Source organism: Xiphias gladius, chromosome 1, assembly GCF_016859285.1.
Source record: "Xiphias gladius isolate SHS-SW01 ecotype Sanya breed wild chromosome 1, ASM1685928v1, whole genome shotgun sequence".
In the NCBI taxonomy this organism is placed as follows: domain Eukaryota; kingdom Metazoa; phylum Chordata; class Actinopteri; order Istiophoriformes; family Xiphiidae; genus Xiphias; species Xiphias gladius.
Window position 1 is genome coordinate 16,470,569 of NC_053400.1, and position 14,722 is coordinate 16,485,290.

The 14,722-nt window shown below is 41.1% G+C and overlaps 1 protein-coding gene across 1 annotated transcript in view; it reads left to right on the top strand.

The window, feature by feature from the left end:
• The window catches only part of hipk3b (homeodomain interacting protein kinase 3b), a 42,725-nt gene that overhangs the window by 22,281 nt on the left and 5,722 nt on the right, over positions 1 to 14,722 (top strand). Inside the window, exons 3-15 of the mRNA XM_040121292.1 lie at positions 1,729 to 1,852; positions 7,540 to 7,659; positions 8,454 to 8,540; positions 9,011 to 9,195; positions 9,284 to 9,443; positions 10,985 to 11,108; positions 11,209 to 11,330; positions 11,473 to 11,597; positions 11,928 to 12,095; positions 12,194 to 12,523; positions 12,621 to 12,767; positions 12,893 to 13,152; positions 14,487 to 14,620. Of these exons, the coding sequence (XP_039977226.1) occupies positions 1,729 to 1,852; positions 7,540 to 7,659; positions 8,454 to 8,540; positions 9,011 to 9,195; positions 9,284 to 9,443; positions 10,985 to 11,108; positions 11,209 to 11,330; positions 11,473 to 11,597; positions 11,928 to 12,095; positions 12,194 to 12,523; positions 12,621 to 12,767; positions 12,893 to 13,152; positions 14,487 to 14,620 (2,086 nt within the window). The remainder of the gene's footprint in view (positions 1 to 1,728; positions 1,853 to 7,539; positions 7,660 to 8,453; positions 8,541 to 9,010; positions 9,196 to 9,283; positions 9,444 to 10,984; positions 11,109 to 11,208; positions 11,331 to 11,472; positions 11,598 to 11,927; positions 12,096 to 12,193; positions 12,524 to 12,620; positions 12,768 to 12,892; positions 13,153 to 14,486; positions 14,621 to 14,722) is intronic.

Sequence of the window (14,722 nt, forward strand, 5' to 3'; positions counted from 1 at the left end):
GAAATGGTTAGCATAACTGCCTGGTTGGTTCTCTGCTGCTGTGTTGCCTACTTCCTCAGCTGTTGCGTGCATTTGTTTTGACCATGTGATAAAATTGTCTATAACTTATTTTAGCAGGTCTTATGCTTGCTGTTGCTATCCATATGTAACTTGTGCCCCTCACCATTCAGTCCCATATGGGTCCAAAGACTTAATGGAGTAGTTATCTGACAGATCCCCATACACACATTCAGAATGAAAGAGCAGGGTTGCCTTAGTTAGTATGTCCAGCTTTGTGAAACAGCAACCCTAATATTTTGTTTGGGGTAGATCTTTTGTATATGCTAAACAGATGTGAAAAGTATCTCCATCATATAAGTTTCTCTTTATTGTAATTTTAGGGCTGAGTTATTCTGAGACATGCTGTCATCTATGTAGGCAATAAGGATATAATTACAATTGAAATAATGATCTCAGCATGATCTAAGTATATTTATATTTATAGAATTATACAGACCATAATCAATAATGTTTAATTAACCCCTACCCCTGTTGTTGCATGAAATAAGAGATGTAAGGAAACTTTTACTAGGTCTTGACACACATCCCTCATTATTTTAGCCAGTTCACAGCATTATTGCTTTTCTCCATGATCTGATTATCACTCTTGAGACATTTTTCTCCATAAGCAACTTTCTGACTTGTCCCTTCAGGTATGGACGGTTAGTCTGTGTGCAATCAGTAATACTACGTCTCATTGATTTTGATGAGCTTAGACGCCACTCCTGCAAAGACAGATTTGTATCAGACAAAAGAGCTGTGGCTACTTCATGATGTCTGTGCACTGTCACCGTTTATAGGCTTTGTGGTGTGTCCTAAACACAGAGTTCTTGACAGTCATGTCAGACAGACATGTCTTACCTATATTCCAGCTGACAGGCCTGCGTCACCACTAGCCATCCCTTTGACATGGTATTACAGTGCTATTATAGAGTTACTCGAAGTAACACTGAACTCGCATGTAGGCGAAGAAGTAGTGACTGTGCTTCTTATTCCCTGTCAGCCTAGAGCAGATACAACAGCCTGTCAAAGCTCTGATCCCAGCCTGGCTGACCTGCTAACCCAATGGCTCAGCCTGCTGACGCTTGGCAACTTGGCAGTATATGCACAACATTGGTTTACCAGTTACTTTGCACTGTTACACTTATATCACACAATCCCATCTGAATGGCCATCATCAGGAATTCGATGACATTGCTAATAATGGATATTTATTTACTCAAGACATCAGCGTACAAAGCCAAAAACAAACTTTCACGAGTAGTGAAATTGAAAAATGGTTAAAATTTTTGTTGGTGCATCTATTGTGTGTCCAGCTATTGATAACATATGTAGGTATAACTTTTGCTGTTAAATGTAAACAATTTGAGTTTATACTTCACAAAGCTGTTGTTTTTTTTTCTCTGAAAAGTAGAACTGTTTGTTGCTAAAGATTAATATTTTACATTATATAAGAAAACAGTTTATATTCTAATCTGTTTTCAACAACATTTTCAGTGTTAAATTGGTGTTTGAATATTTTTGTTTGTAATTTCTGTCTTAACTTTTATAAATATAGAATTTAAAGATAGCACAAAAACATTAATTTGACAACTGTTACATGAAACATCACATTTCAGTACTTTCATATTAAAGGTTATTGTTGTGTTACTCTAGTCTTAACAGTTGTGTGTTTTGTCTGTTCCACAGGGCTCCAGAGATTATTTTGGGATTGCCGTTTTGTGAAGCCATAGATATGTGGTCCCTAGGCTGTGTGATTGCTGAACTTTTTCTGGGCTGGCCCCTTTACCCTGGGGCCCTGGAGTACGACCAGGTAAATAACCATCTTCTCAAGACTCACTTTTTTAGCTGCCCTTGGCTCATCATTCTGGGGGGAGTTCCTGCTTCTTCATCCTCACTGTGCACCTCCTGCTATTCTTTCCTTTCAGGTTTTCATGCAACTCATTCCAGCATCTCCTAGTTCTACTTTTAAATTCCGTGACTCAGTCTCTCTTCTCTGCACCTTCTTCACATGGAAACTGTTTTTTTCTGGCGCTCCATTTTACAGTGGGCCTCCATTTATAAGTTTTATCCTCTCTACTGCCTTTTCTCTCATCCCCCTACCATTTCCCTTCCACCCATCCATACATTGCCCATGTGGCTGTCAAAGCAGTGTTACACCCTCTGTTTCCAACCAATATATAATTTTCTGGTCTCGTCTCTGCCCTTCTTTTCTTTTTTCTTTTTCTCCTTTTTAGCATCACCCCCTATTCTTTCCAATCAAGGCAACCCACAGAGGAGAGGGTTCATGTTTTTGTTTTTGAGTTTGCATGCAGTCCAGCTTTCCTTTACAGGCTTTCCTTCAGGTTACTGACTCATACATGGCTCCTACTGTTCAAGTTTGCAGGATATGTGATCCATGGCTACTTCAGTCTAAATCTCCCACAAGAAGTGTTAGAAAGAGTCAGGTGGAAAGACAAGCTGACAAAGGCTTAAAAAGACAGTAGGAACATTCACCAGCCTAATTTAGGCCAGATGGCTTGAAGCTACAACAACAATTGCAACATTATCACAGTGTGTACAGTTGGAAAAATCTGTTATTTTAATCTGTGTGAGATCTAGGCCTAATTTTGTTTTAAGAGTACTGATGGGGTTTTCTGTATTGGCATGGCATGGATAGGAGGGAAGGGAAACTTTTGAGGTTTAGGGAAATAAAAGCTTTTGTGCATAATTACACAGATTGTTTGAACGAAGAAAGAGACAGAGGGCTCAAGTGACTTACAGTAACAAATTAGTGCAGTATTTACTGGTTTCTCGGTGACGTACCTACCCCAAGGATTGTATCAGCTGGCATCTGTGGCAGTGAGCAGAAAGGCATGTTTTTGTGATTGATGATACTGTATGTCTGTTAAGAGCTGCAGAAAGCCTACCCCTCCCATTGGAGCTCTGCTAGTGTCTTCCTAGGACTAGACTGATCTCGGCTTATGTTCAGCAGCCTTACCCTGCCCTGGAGCCCTACCTACTGAAAGCCTGGCAAAAGGTCTCAGTCAGATCCTGCTCTGTCCTATGCAGTATTCTACATTACAGCACTCAGCCACACTGCACTCATACCAAAGTATTTTTATGGTCTGGCATCATTTTTCATTCTCACCATGACCAAGACAGGAGAGAAAGCTCAACACCTCCAAAAGAGATTTGACTTGAGTGCAGCAGCACCAGTTTAAATATGATGAATCTGTTTTTCCAGGAGCCAGTCAGCATGTCGCAAAGCAGCTTTAGAGATATCTGGGGGGAGCCCCCTCAATTTAGTAAGGACTGCTTGGAGGTGATGGGGTGACAGTGGCTGATGGAATAAAGTTGGCATGGACAAGCAGTGTGCAAGACGATATAAAAAGCAAGAAAAGAATTGAGAGGCAGCCTGTGGAATGCAGTACAGAGTGTTTATCGGATAGAAATCAAACCCTACTGTATGTAAATGGGTGACTGAATTTGAATCCAAATACTCTGTAAAAACTTGCAGTGTATGGTGGCAGAAGGTGTGAGTAATTCATGGAGAGAAATCAAGAAGTTAAATCGCTTTAGATTTCAGCTTGTTGGGTCTTGCACCTATCGTGTTACTGTCTTATTGACTGATTTAAAAAAAAAACCTGCAGTGAATTTCAAGCTCTGCATGTTCTCTGTGATACCGTGTGTTTTAGCAGAAAGGTTATGTATTAAGGGATCCCCATTGTAGCTCCCTTGGTCTTACACATTGACTAAATCCCTACAATTTTTCACAAGAGTTCTTATGTGACTGAACTCTGCTTTCAAACTCTTCCCCCATATTGGAAATACTGTTTTTCTTTGGCAAGCTTGTCCACTGACACAAAAGTTTCCCTTTTGGTCATTGAATTGCCCAGTGAATAGGAAGACCAGCCAGTACAGGAGCATAGCACTAATGAAAAAAATGTCATGACTTTCATTTTGGTTTCTGGTGCTTTTTTGGGGGCTTTAATCTCATAATAATGGAAAGAATTATACATACATAGACAATTAAAGTTCTTTAAAATAAATCATCATCAGTCATTATATTTTTTAAAGCATTTCAGAGAATAGCATCAATAACACAAAATCATACTTGTCTGCCCATCTTCTCTCACAGTCGCCAAAAGCTCTATTGATGACAGAAAAGTGTGATACATAAAATTGCTTTAAGAAGTCAAATGATTTAGCAGTAGCAAACCACCATCAATTCTACTCAAACATGTTTGATGACAAAATTGCCCATGATTCAAAAATTAAAATTAGCAACTCCAATTTGTCCTAATATAATGGACACCCTTTGGTTTCTAGCATCCATAGCAGCAGTTTTAGTATTATACTTTATAGCTTTATACTGTCGTAGAGTGCATTTACCATTATTCATTGGATTCTACAAGTGAGACAAAATGTGTGTGTGTGTGTGTGTGTGTGTGTGTGTGTGTTTGTCTATATATGTATATATATTAAAAAAAAAAAAAAATAGAACTTGATATTAGGAAGTTTGTAAATTTCCTATTGCCTAAAATAAATAGCCAACTGACTGTGTGTAAGTAAACAGCTAAGCAGCTGACTGCTGGTGTGAGGTGTCATCCAGGTGCAACAGGGTTATGTGGTTGGAGCTGACTGAGCTCCTGCCACCCCGTTCTTCCCCCTTTTCTTCTTCTTATCTTTCTGCATGGGGTCTTGTTCCGTCCCACACAGCATATTGTATTTATAACTCTGGCTCTTCCTCCTCCCTTCCTCTTGCTCTCCCCTCTCCTTACCTCGTCCCCCAGTCACACCATTTTTATACTTCACTAGTACAGTGATACATGTGACAACCTCACCATTCAGCCAGCATCTTATAATGAGTGGCTATGATTAGTCCAGGTGCCACAGTCATGGGTATACCGCCATTCCCCATATTTTTGTCTTGTTGATCTTTCTTTATGCCCTCTTTACACTCCCTGTCTCGTGTTTTCTCAGTCACCGTATAAGTAGTGCAACCATGGGGGTCAATATGCACTGGAGCTGCAGAGACCAATGTAATGTGTGCTTACTGATTTTTCCTTTTTTTTCCCCCCTTTGGGACTTGCCCTAGCTGACAACCTGAAGGGGCTGTAAGAGTAAGAGGATGTAAGCAGGGTCAGTGGAAACAATAAGGATTTGGGTTAGTGGGAGCTACAACTGTCACGGCTCCAGAAGGAATTTTCCTGTTTGTGAGCTCGTACACACTGTACCCCAATGTCACAAATGTTAGTCTTTGTTCACTGGCCATGTAGGAGGGGGTGGGGACATTATTCAAAACTGAGCTATACTTTTATTTATTATTGTGAGGGATAGCATTGAAATACGTCTTTTATAGAGTGTATTGCTGTCTGGGCTGCCATAAAATAAAGACTGCCTTTGCTTCCTTTCTGCTCTGTAGCAGGCCCAGGCTCGCTAGATAGTTGTTTTGTGAAGGAGTAGCTTCGCACCAGTGATCTCACTGCCTTGCGAGATCTCTGCAGAGACACGCCTTCCAGGGAAAATAAGGGTTTTCCCGTCGCAAGAATTTTCCCACCCACACACTGGCTTTGGTTTTTTTTTTTTTTTTTTTGTTGTTTTTTTTTTTTTGTCTGTTGCTGCTCACATCATGTTGCTGAACTACAGTAAAGCTTTACCACAGATGTGAAAAGAGAAGAATTTATTCAGTGGAATTTCAGGGTAGAGTTTGTTGGAATCGACAGTGTCAGTAATGCTTTTTTATGTTATGAATAGTAGTGGATGGAATGAAAGAAAGAAAATGAGAGGGAGATTTTGGTTAACATAAATCAGCATGTACTGGGAAAGAGCAATTTAAAAAGGAGAAATGACAGTGAGTCAATGTGCTTTATGAAAGCCCACTTGGATGTTAGTGTGCCCTGAGATATGCAAGGGGATCTCCCCCATCCCATCAAAATCTCTTAGCAAACAGATGAGGTTACAGTCACCATGCATGCATGCATAATCCCAGTGAATGTATTGCTTTATCATAACCTCATCTATAGCCCACTAAAATGAACATAAGTCCTACCCACACACTGATACATTGCAGTATTTATGCCTCAGCAACAAACCAATATAAGATAGTGCTCAAGCATCACACTGGTTAGAGTGAAACATGATAATCAACACATGAGATGCTTCAACAGAAACATTTTCATTCTCTGTGGTTAACTTTTTAGGTACAAAGCACTTTTTTTAACAGGCTACAGTCATCATCTGCTAGCTTTACAAACTTTGCCACTAATACATGTAAAATACTCCATCAGAAGGGTAGAAAAGAATCTTTGTGTGTGTGTGTGTGTGTGTGTGTGTGAGAGTGTGTGAGAGTGTGTGTGTGTGTGTGTGTGTGTGTGTGAGAGAGTGTGTTTGTGAGTGTGTAACACAATTGGAACACTTCTCTTGGAAATTTTAAGGTCACTATTTTGTAGCTGCAAGGTGGACACTTCATATTAATTAAGGGTTGAGGACATACATATTTTTCTGCCTTATATCTAGATTTGTGTATTTCAAAGAGAATGGGAGAGACAGACCTTTGTATTATTATGTTACTCTATTATCTGCTACAGTTGAATATGTCAAGTCACTTCTTCATGATCCTCACCATTCTCCCAGTGTGTGGCTCCTTTCTCTCTCTTTGATTCTTAGCCGCACTGAATCTCTAATGGTTGTTGTCCTTTACACTTGGGTGTGATTGACGTCAGTCAGGCTTCTCACTGTTCTCCTCTCATAAACCTGTGTGTGACATTCTTGCCCCAGAGTAACTTACTGACAAGCATCATTACCAAGCAAAGCATTTGGCATTGAGATCATAGGAACGTTGCTATCTGAGCTTATATGAAAAGATCCTGGCACCTTTCAGAGATCATAAACACAAACTACACTCAGTAAAAGGTCTTGAGTCAAGCCATTTGTCAGGAATATGACATCTTTAGGCGTCTGTAGCCGTTCCCAATATGTACACATTCACGCACACATCCACATACACTAACTTTAGCTCTGCCGCAGTGATGGGGAAATTTCCAACTAGAATGGCACTCAGTTGAGTACTTACCTCCACCAAGGCCAGTGTCAAACAACATACACCAAACTTCAGAGAAAAAAAATTCAAATTCATAGATAATGATCTGGATCTGCCCCAAAATTTAATGGGTTCTTCCCTGGCCCATGCGCCATCCCTGCACCAAGTTTGGTGCGAATTGGTTCAGTACTTTTTGTGTAATCCTGCTGACAAATACAACAACAAACAAACCAACAAACAGACACGGGCAAAAACTTAACTTCCTTGGCAGAGGTAATAACAGTGGAAAAAACGGCATTCATTGTTGAAGTGACATTTTGAAATGAAGATAAATGTCGATCATTTCATATAAGGTGGTAATACAGAACTTTTTTTATTACACCTTAAATCAGCTAGAATTGTCTTTTACTTTAGCTACAAGATGTACCGCTTGTTCTGTTCACGCTCTCTTTTCCTTCTCTCCTTATGTCCAACAGATTCGCTACATTTCTCAGACACAAGGTTTGCCAGGAGAACATCTATTGAATGCGGGGACAAAGACAGCGCGGTTCTTTTGCAGAGAGTCTGACTCACCTTATGCAGCATGGAGACTAAAGGTGAGCAGTATTTGAACACTTAAAAAAATCGGCTCATTAGCACTAATTCAAAACAACTAACCTCCACCCCTTGTTTTGCTTCACTAAAACCTAAAGGTAGAATCATAGATCAGCTCTAACTCAATCAACAAATATTTTTTTCCTCCCTCTGGCCAAACAAAGGCTGCAGTTCCTAATAAGGAAGCAATGATACCTTTCCTGAAACAAACTGAAAAATGCACAGAAGGACTAAGGCCGCATTCAGACAGACATTTGCTCTGCATTAAAACAATGCAAGGGGCTGCGCTGGTGGCGTTGTGCTGTTTCCTTTTCCGGTGAAACAGTGAAATACTATTCGGGAAGTCCGGTTGGAGGAACAGGTTTGCATGCGCGCTCGTATTTATGTGACTGGCTAATACAGCACCTTGCCGGATGACGTCATGTTGTGTTGCAGCAAAAGTTGGACCAGGCTCAGCTTTTCTGCCGCGCGCAGAGCAAATGTCTGTGTGAACATAGCCTAACCGTTAAGATAAAGTCTTATCAAAAATCAAGTCAAATAAAATATTATACTCAGTCTGCTATTCACATTGCTTCACATACTGTGTAACAGCTCAGGGTTCTACACTGACATTTTTCTAATGAGCAAATTTACTAGCAGAGACGATACAGTTTGGGAGCATGGGTTTTTTTCAGTTTCCTACATAGCACGCTACCTGTTTATAAGAACATAAACTATTAAAATCATAACTGAGCATGGCAACTGCTTTACTGGATTCAGTTATTGCGTCCTCACTGAACAGTTTCTTTTTCTGTAGGCAACAGATGAGCACGAGACGGAGACGGGAATGAAATCAAAGGAAGCAAGGAAGTACATCTTCAGCTGTTTGGATGACATAGCGCATGTACGTTCAGCTGCTCGGACCACAATGTACTTAACAGGACTTGAGAGGAAGTTCAACATCAAATGTTTAGAGAATGTAGGCAGTAGGTCTTTACCGGAGGAAGTCTGTATGAACAGAAAGCTTAACTTCCCTTCAGCTAAATGCTAAAGCTAAATTACAAAATGAAGGTTCAGGTTTCACTCACTATTCTCTTTAGAAACAGACCACAGTTGGAAATTCCCCCAGGCAGCCATCAATGCTTGTTCACATCTGTACAGTCAGAGGAGGTTCTTGTGAATTCATTATTCATGATGAATAATGGTCTATTATTCTTAGGAAATAAGTATAATAATAATCCTTTGATTATTCATACACAGAGCATACTGTATGTATACTGTAACATTTCTCCTTTCACATTTTATTTTTAATATATTACTCTGTTTCTGAAAACTTATTTTCAAGACGTTTTTAACGGTAAGATTTTATTCCAGGTGAACTTGGTGATGAACCTGGAAGGTAGTGACTTGCTAGCTGAGAAAGCAGATCGCCGGGAGTTTGTGGGCCTGCTGAAGAAGATGTTGTTGATTGATGCAGAGGAGAGGTTTGCCCCTGCTGAAGCTCTCAGCCACCCCTTTGTGACAATGCAACACCTGCTTGACTTTCCACATAGCAACCAGTGAGTCCACTTTGCCTCAGATGTTTGGACATGTTGTCATGTCCTTCTTACATAACTTGAACTCTCCATGTGTCTCTTTTGTTCTTAGTGTTAAGTCATGTTTCCACATCATGGATGTTTGCTGGACTCGTCCCAGTGCATATGAGGCGGCCAACAGAAATAAAGGTCCTTTTGTCAGACCTGTGACCACAACCTCTGCTGCCTCAGTCAACCACCCTTTCAGCAAGATGACTGGTGTCCACGCTCAAGTAAGTCGTTCAGGATGTGTTTGCATCATCATCTGCCATTTCCATCATTGTGCAGTGTTTTATTACATTTACACACAGTAATCATTAGATCATGGAATTTAACCATTTAAAACAAAGGAACCAACCAACAAACAATAATAAATTTTTCTCTTAATCATATTTATTTTTCTGTTTCCTGAACTGAAAATTGAAAAAAAAAAGATCAGAAATATCTGAGTAATGGAATAATCACAGATGGTGTAGGTTATTGACATGCAACGTGTTGTTCAGTTCAACTGCTCCTGTGAAGACAGATCATGCAGGCAGTTTCCTCACCTTTATTGCTTTCATGTATGCTGACTTGTCTGTCTTATTGTGTCTTAGCACTGCTGTCATGGCAACAAAATCACGTCATGTTTCTGAGGTCATGGCAACAGTGCAAATCAGTGTTGTTGCTGAGGAGAAAAAAGGAGCTGACCCTGTTTTGGCATTGAATCTTTATTATGCAGACATCTCAAAGTCTATTTAAAAGCCACAATTCTGAGGATGAAAAATGAAAAGATGACCAATTGTGACATATTACTTGTAATACAATATAAAGATGACTATATATGTGTACAAATATAAGGGTAATATCAGAAGGCTCTCTCATTCTTATTCAGAATTGAAACCTGATGAAAGAACATGCATGCCTTTCACAATAAAATAGCTACAATATCTATTTCCATTAAACAGTATAGTAAATTGTAAATCTTTCTTGTTCAGGAGGATTTTACAGGAAAATATTTTGGCTTTTTTAGTTTTATCCTCTGAAAGGCTGCTTTGTATTTACTATCATGTGTAGGGGGGCTGGGCTACATACAGTAGCTGTAGCAGAACAATATAGGCCTAGTTCTCGTCATTCAATAAATGTGATTATAGCCAGGCACGAGAGCAGCGTGAGTCGTGAAGCAGAGGCACATGCTCGACTGTTCTTTGTTTGTCCCTCAGGCCTGTCTCTAAGAGTAAGTTGAATATTGTTTGACAACCTTTTAGTTATCCAGCGTTAAAAAAAAATCTAACCACAGCAAGCCGGGATAAATTGGTCTCACAAAGACTGTCATCAGCCCAAGATATATGAGTCAGTTGATTGAAAAAGGTGTTCAGTCATATTCAATATCAACAGATCAAGAGCAGAAGTTTAATGAGATGAATTTGTATTGATCAATACAAATTCAGTCATTTCCTTTGTCCATTGGAATCCATTGATTAGTAAGGATACATTGAATACATTCCTGGATGTGTGATAATACATGGCCTAGATCAGCCATGTGTTATAGGTAACAATGGTGATCTACCACAGGTGAGCCAAGTGAGCCACCGCGCTTTGGACGAGAGGCCAGGGTTATGTCTTAAGGTAAATGACTGACCCAATAATCTTTCAGTGCAAGACAAGTTCATGGGCTCTGTCTGCCTGAAAAACAAACTGATCTTGATATGAATATCTACTGTCTCTAATACTATTGTGAATCATTCTGATACCTCAGAATAGTCCAGTCATATCCCTTTTTCCCCTTTTTTAGGGGTTAGCCCCATCAGCCCCCTCAGTGATGCACCCTGGGATAACACTGCAGACAGGAAGTGCTCAGTTTGGATGCAATGATTCATTTCAGCAGGCACTCATTCTATGTCCCCCAACCATTCAAGGTAGGATGTGTAAATGTTTATTCGACTTGTTTATTATTCTTTCTGGTGGTTGGACTAAATATCTTGAAGTCAAATATTTTCTTGTCCATTGTCCCTCCAGGAATCCCCACCAACACAGCTAAACCAGCAGGCTTCTCTGTTCGAATGGAGGCGTCGGTGCCTCTGGTCACTCAAGCACCCCCCATCCAGCCCATACAAATCAGACCTGGAGTCATCACACAGGTAAAGGGGTAGCAAGGATAGGAATGATGGCATTAGAGGTCAGAAAATATAATCTAATAATTGTTTATTATTCATTTGGAATGACACCCCCCCCCAAAAAAAAACACTAATACACACACTCTCATGTATGTGTGTCCAACAGGCCTGGTCCAGCCGTGCACAGCAGATCTTGGTGCCCACTTGGCAGCAGGTGACATCAGTGCCCCCACCACCAACCACTTTGGCGTCTGACACTGTGGCGGGTTCACAGAGACTGGGTGACTGGGGGTAAGCAATTTGTTTGTCTGTTCCAGGGGGTTACAGCGCTATATTTTTTTGAATACATTGTCTATATCCTGTCATGATATGCGTCTTCATAGATCAAATATACAGTATATTACTTTATGAAACACTATGAGTGCTTTATTACTCTCGCTATGCAAACCCTTGGGAATGGCTGTGTTGCCTTGATACAGCATACAGCATGCTTGCTCCCCTGAATGTTAATGATCGATGACTCATACATGTCCTTTTGGGCCAGTGACTGAGACCATTTTGTCAGTAATGGTGCTAAAGACTTCTGGCTCAATTTGTAATGTTCTGTTTTTCTTAATGCAGGAAAGTGCGTTCCCATGGTAACCATTACAGCTCCCTGATTGCACACCCTCAGCCATTCTTAACCAACCAAATGACCATGTCCACCCACCAGCCAATCAACATAGGCATTGCACATGTGGTGTGGCCGCAGCCAACTGCCAACAAGAGAGCCAAGCCTTGTGTGAACAGGTATGACACAATAGCTTTGCCTTGTGCAATGAAGACACATAAATATGCACTAAAAGGTGTATTCCCCCTTTCTGAATGTGATACATTTTCTTCTGTAGGGGCAGCAACTTCTCCCAAAACACGAACATCCAAAATTTAGCATGCCAGTCCCCAAAGATGGCTGATACAGCAAAGAATGTGGTGGAGGTAGAGGAGGAGAAAGCCAGATGCCCAGACGAAGGGCACACTGTTGGAGAGGAGCAAAGAACAGAGCAGGTGGAGGAGGATGATGAGAACTGCTGTAAAGTGGAGCCAGACTGTGAGGAGCTTTCAGTTTCACAGGAGCAGCGGCAGGCCATGGTGATCTCTGACCTAGCCAGTCCGACTGTTAGTGTCATCAGTATCAGCAGCGATGAGGAGGAGAGCGCACAAAGACACTCGATGGGGGAGTGAGTACTTAGGATCCTTCAAATTATATTTCTAATTTGACTCTAAAATACCAGCGTTTAATTGTTTTCTTTTATTTTTCTCTCTTTTTGCCTGCAGATGTAAAGGCAGTGCAGATTGTGAAGCGTGTCAGAGCACTGTCAGTATGGAGAGAGTCTGTTCCCTCAGCAGTCCAGACAGCACGCTCAGCACCAGCTCTTCAGCCTCAGCCCAGTCCAGCACCTCACCCTGCAAACACCCCAACAGGTATGGTTAATGCAGCTGATTCAAACAAAGTTCCTAAAAATGTTTTGCTTGGTTCTACATTAGTTGCTACACCACAACATAAGAGACACCTGTCAATTCCCTCCTCACTGGTTGCCATCTTGCAGTATGTCAGACGACGAACAGGAAAGTGGTTGTGACACAGTGGACAGCTCGCCTGCCTCAGATGCCTCCGGCCATAGTAACAGTCCATTCACGGAGCGACGCTACATCGCTGACAGCAACCAGAACTGCGAGCCCCGTGTTGCGTGTGTTGCCCCGGAGACTGAGCCCGGCAAGCCAACAGTTCGTACTGTTGTGGTGCCTCCAATGAGGGTGCAGAACAACATCAACAACCCTGCTGTCAGTGAGACACCTGGCAACACAGGTAAAACTGGACATAGATGCACTGGTAACACAAACACATTTAGTATGTTCCTTATTTAAGTATGAATTGAGTTGACATTATAATACATATTATGTGTCAAGCTCACAGACTGAAATTTGTACTTTGTTATATACTTAAGAACTGCTGGAAGTGAAGGTGGCCAGCAGAATATTAAACCCAGGTCCCCCTCAAAACCTAAATGGTTGTATGAATAAAGCAGATGACAGGACACCTTTTCTCAGTTTCTGTGTGTCTGAAGTTCACTCTGATGGCATTAACCACTGAGAAGACTATCAAGTGCATGAGCGGGTCATGCTAGCTCAAAGATCCAGTCACCACTGCTGCTGTCTGTTCCCACAGTTCACATGGCCTGGGATTACACTGTCTTAGTAGGCCACAGAGGTTCTCACAGGTGATTATGGTTGACCTGCCCTGACGTATCTGCTCTGATCCCTGGAGTGGATATTTGTTTGCTGTCAACACTCCTTACTCTGGCTCCAGACTGACTCTGAGAGCCCCTGTATCTGTGTGAATGTGCACTTTTGTAAGGCTACAGAAGAAATCCGTAATTGCCCTAAAATGTTTAATGCCCTGAATAAAATATTCAAAACATGAATAACAACCAGAATATGGTAAAAATTGCTGGTCGACATAAACAAATAAATGTTTGAATGTTTCTTTCAGGTGTTAAAACTGAGTATTGCATGCTGTATATAGGCTTTATAACAGCTGTGGTCAGTGGGACATTGCTGTCTTTTTCAGCAACATGGTCTTTTAAGACTGCCCTTTTTATAGGTCTTTTAAAGTGGAGGGTTCAACTTTACATCCTCATAGAAAATCATACAGTCATATCACCTTTCCTGTCAAAGGCATCTCCCTCCCCAACCCTCAAACTATTGCATCTAAAGCCTCACATAAAAGGGCACAGCTTGCTATTCTAGTGCTACTGGGGGTATTTATAGTTGGTGGTCTGACCCCACTATAAGCTCTATGAACAAGCTTAGTTACAAACCCAGATCTTCCAAACATTTCTATTTATAATCATCTAGATCAAATTCGGAGGGCAGTTGCCACTACGTTTAAAGGTTTGGGGCTGATCAAACACAGCTGAAAACATTTACAAGCCTACAAAGCCTCCTGCCACAAATGTTGCCATTTCTGCGGTTGTGGCTGCATCCGATCTCTGGTTGCATCTTTTTTCCCCTGTTATTTATAATGTGGTTGGTAAGTTGGACATCAAATTGTGTACACTGACATGTCATCTCCTTCTCTCTGTGTCTGTGTCTCTCTGTGTTTCTCCGTGTCTGCCACATTACCTCCTACCTCAATCTTAGAGTCGTCATGCCAGTCCAAAGGGCGAGGCATTCCTGGGCGACAACATCACCACTCCACTCCCCTCCTCAACAGGCCACAGAAGATCACCCCTGCATTCCAGCCCCAGCAACAGCAGCCTATAGGTTTTGGGCAGGTGAGCAAGTGCAATCACATACATGTAGTACACAATTGCAAACATACACACGAAAAGCATGTAAACATTGACAGCTTTTTATATACTACATGTTAATGGTTA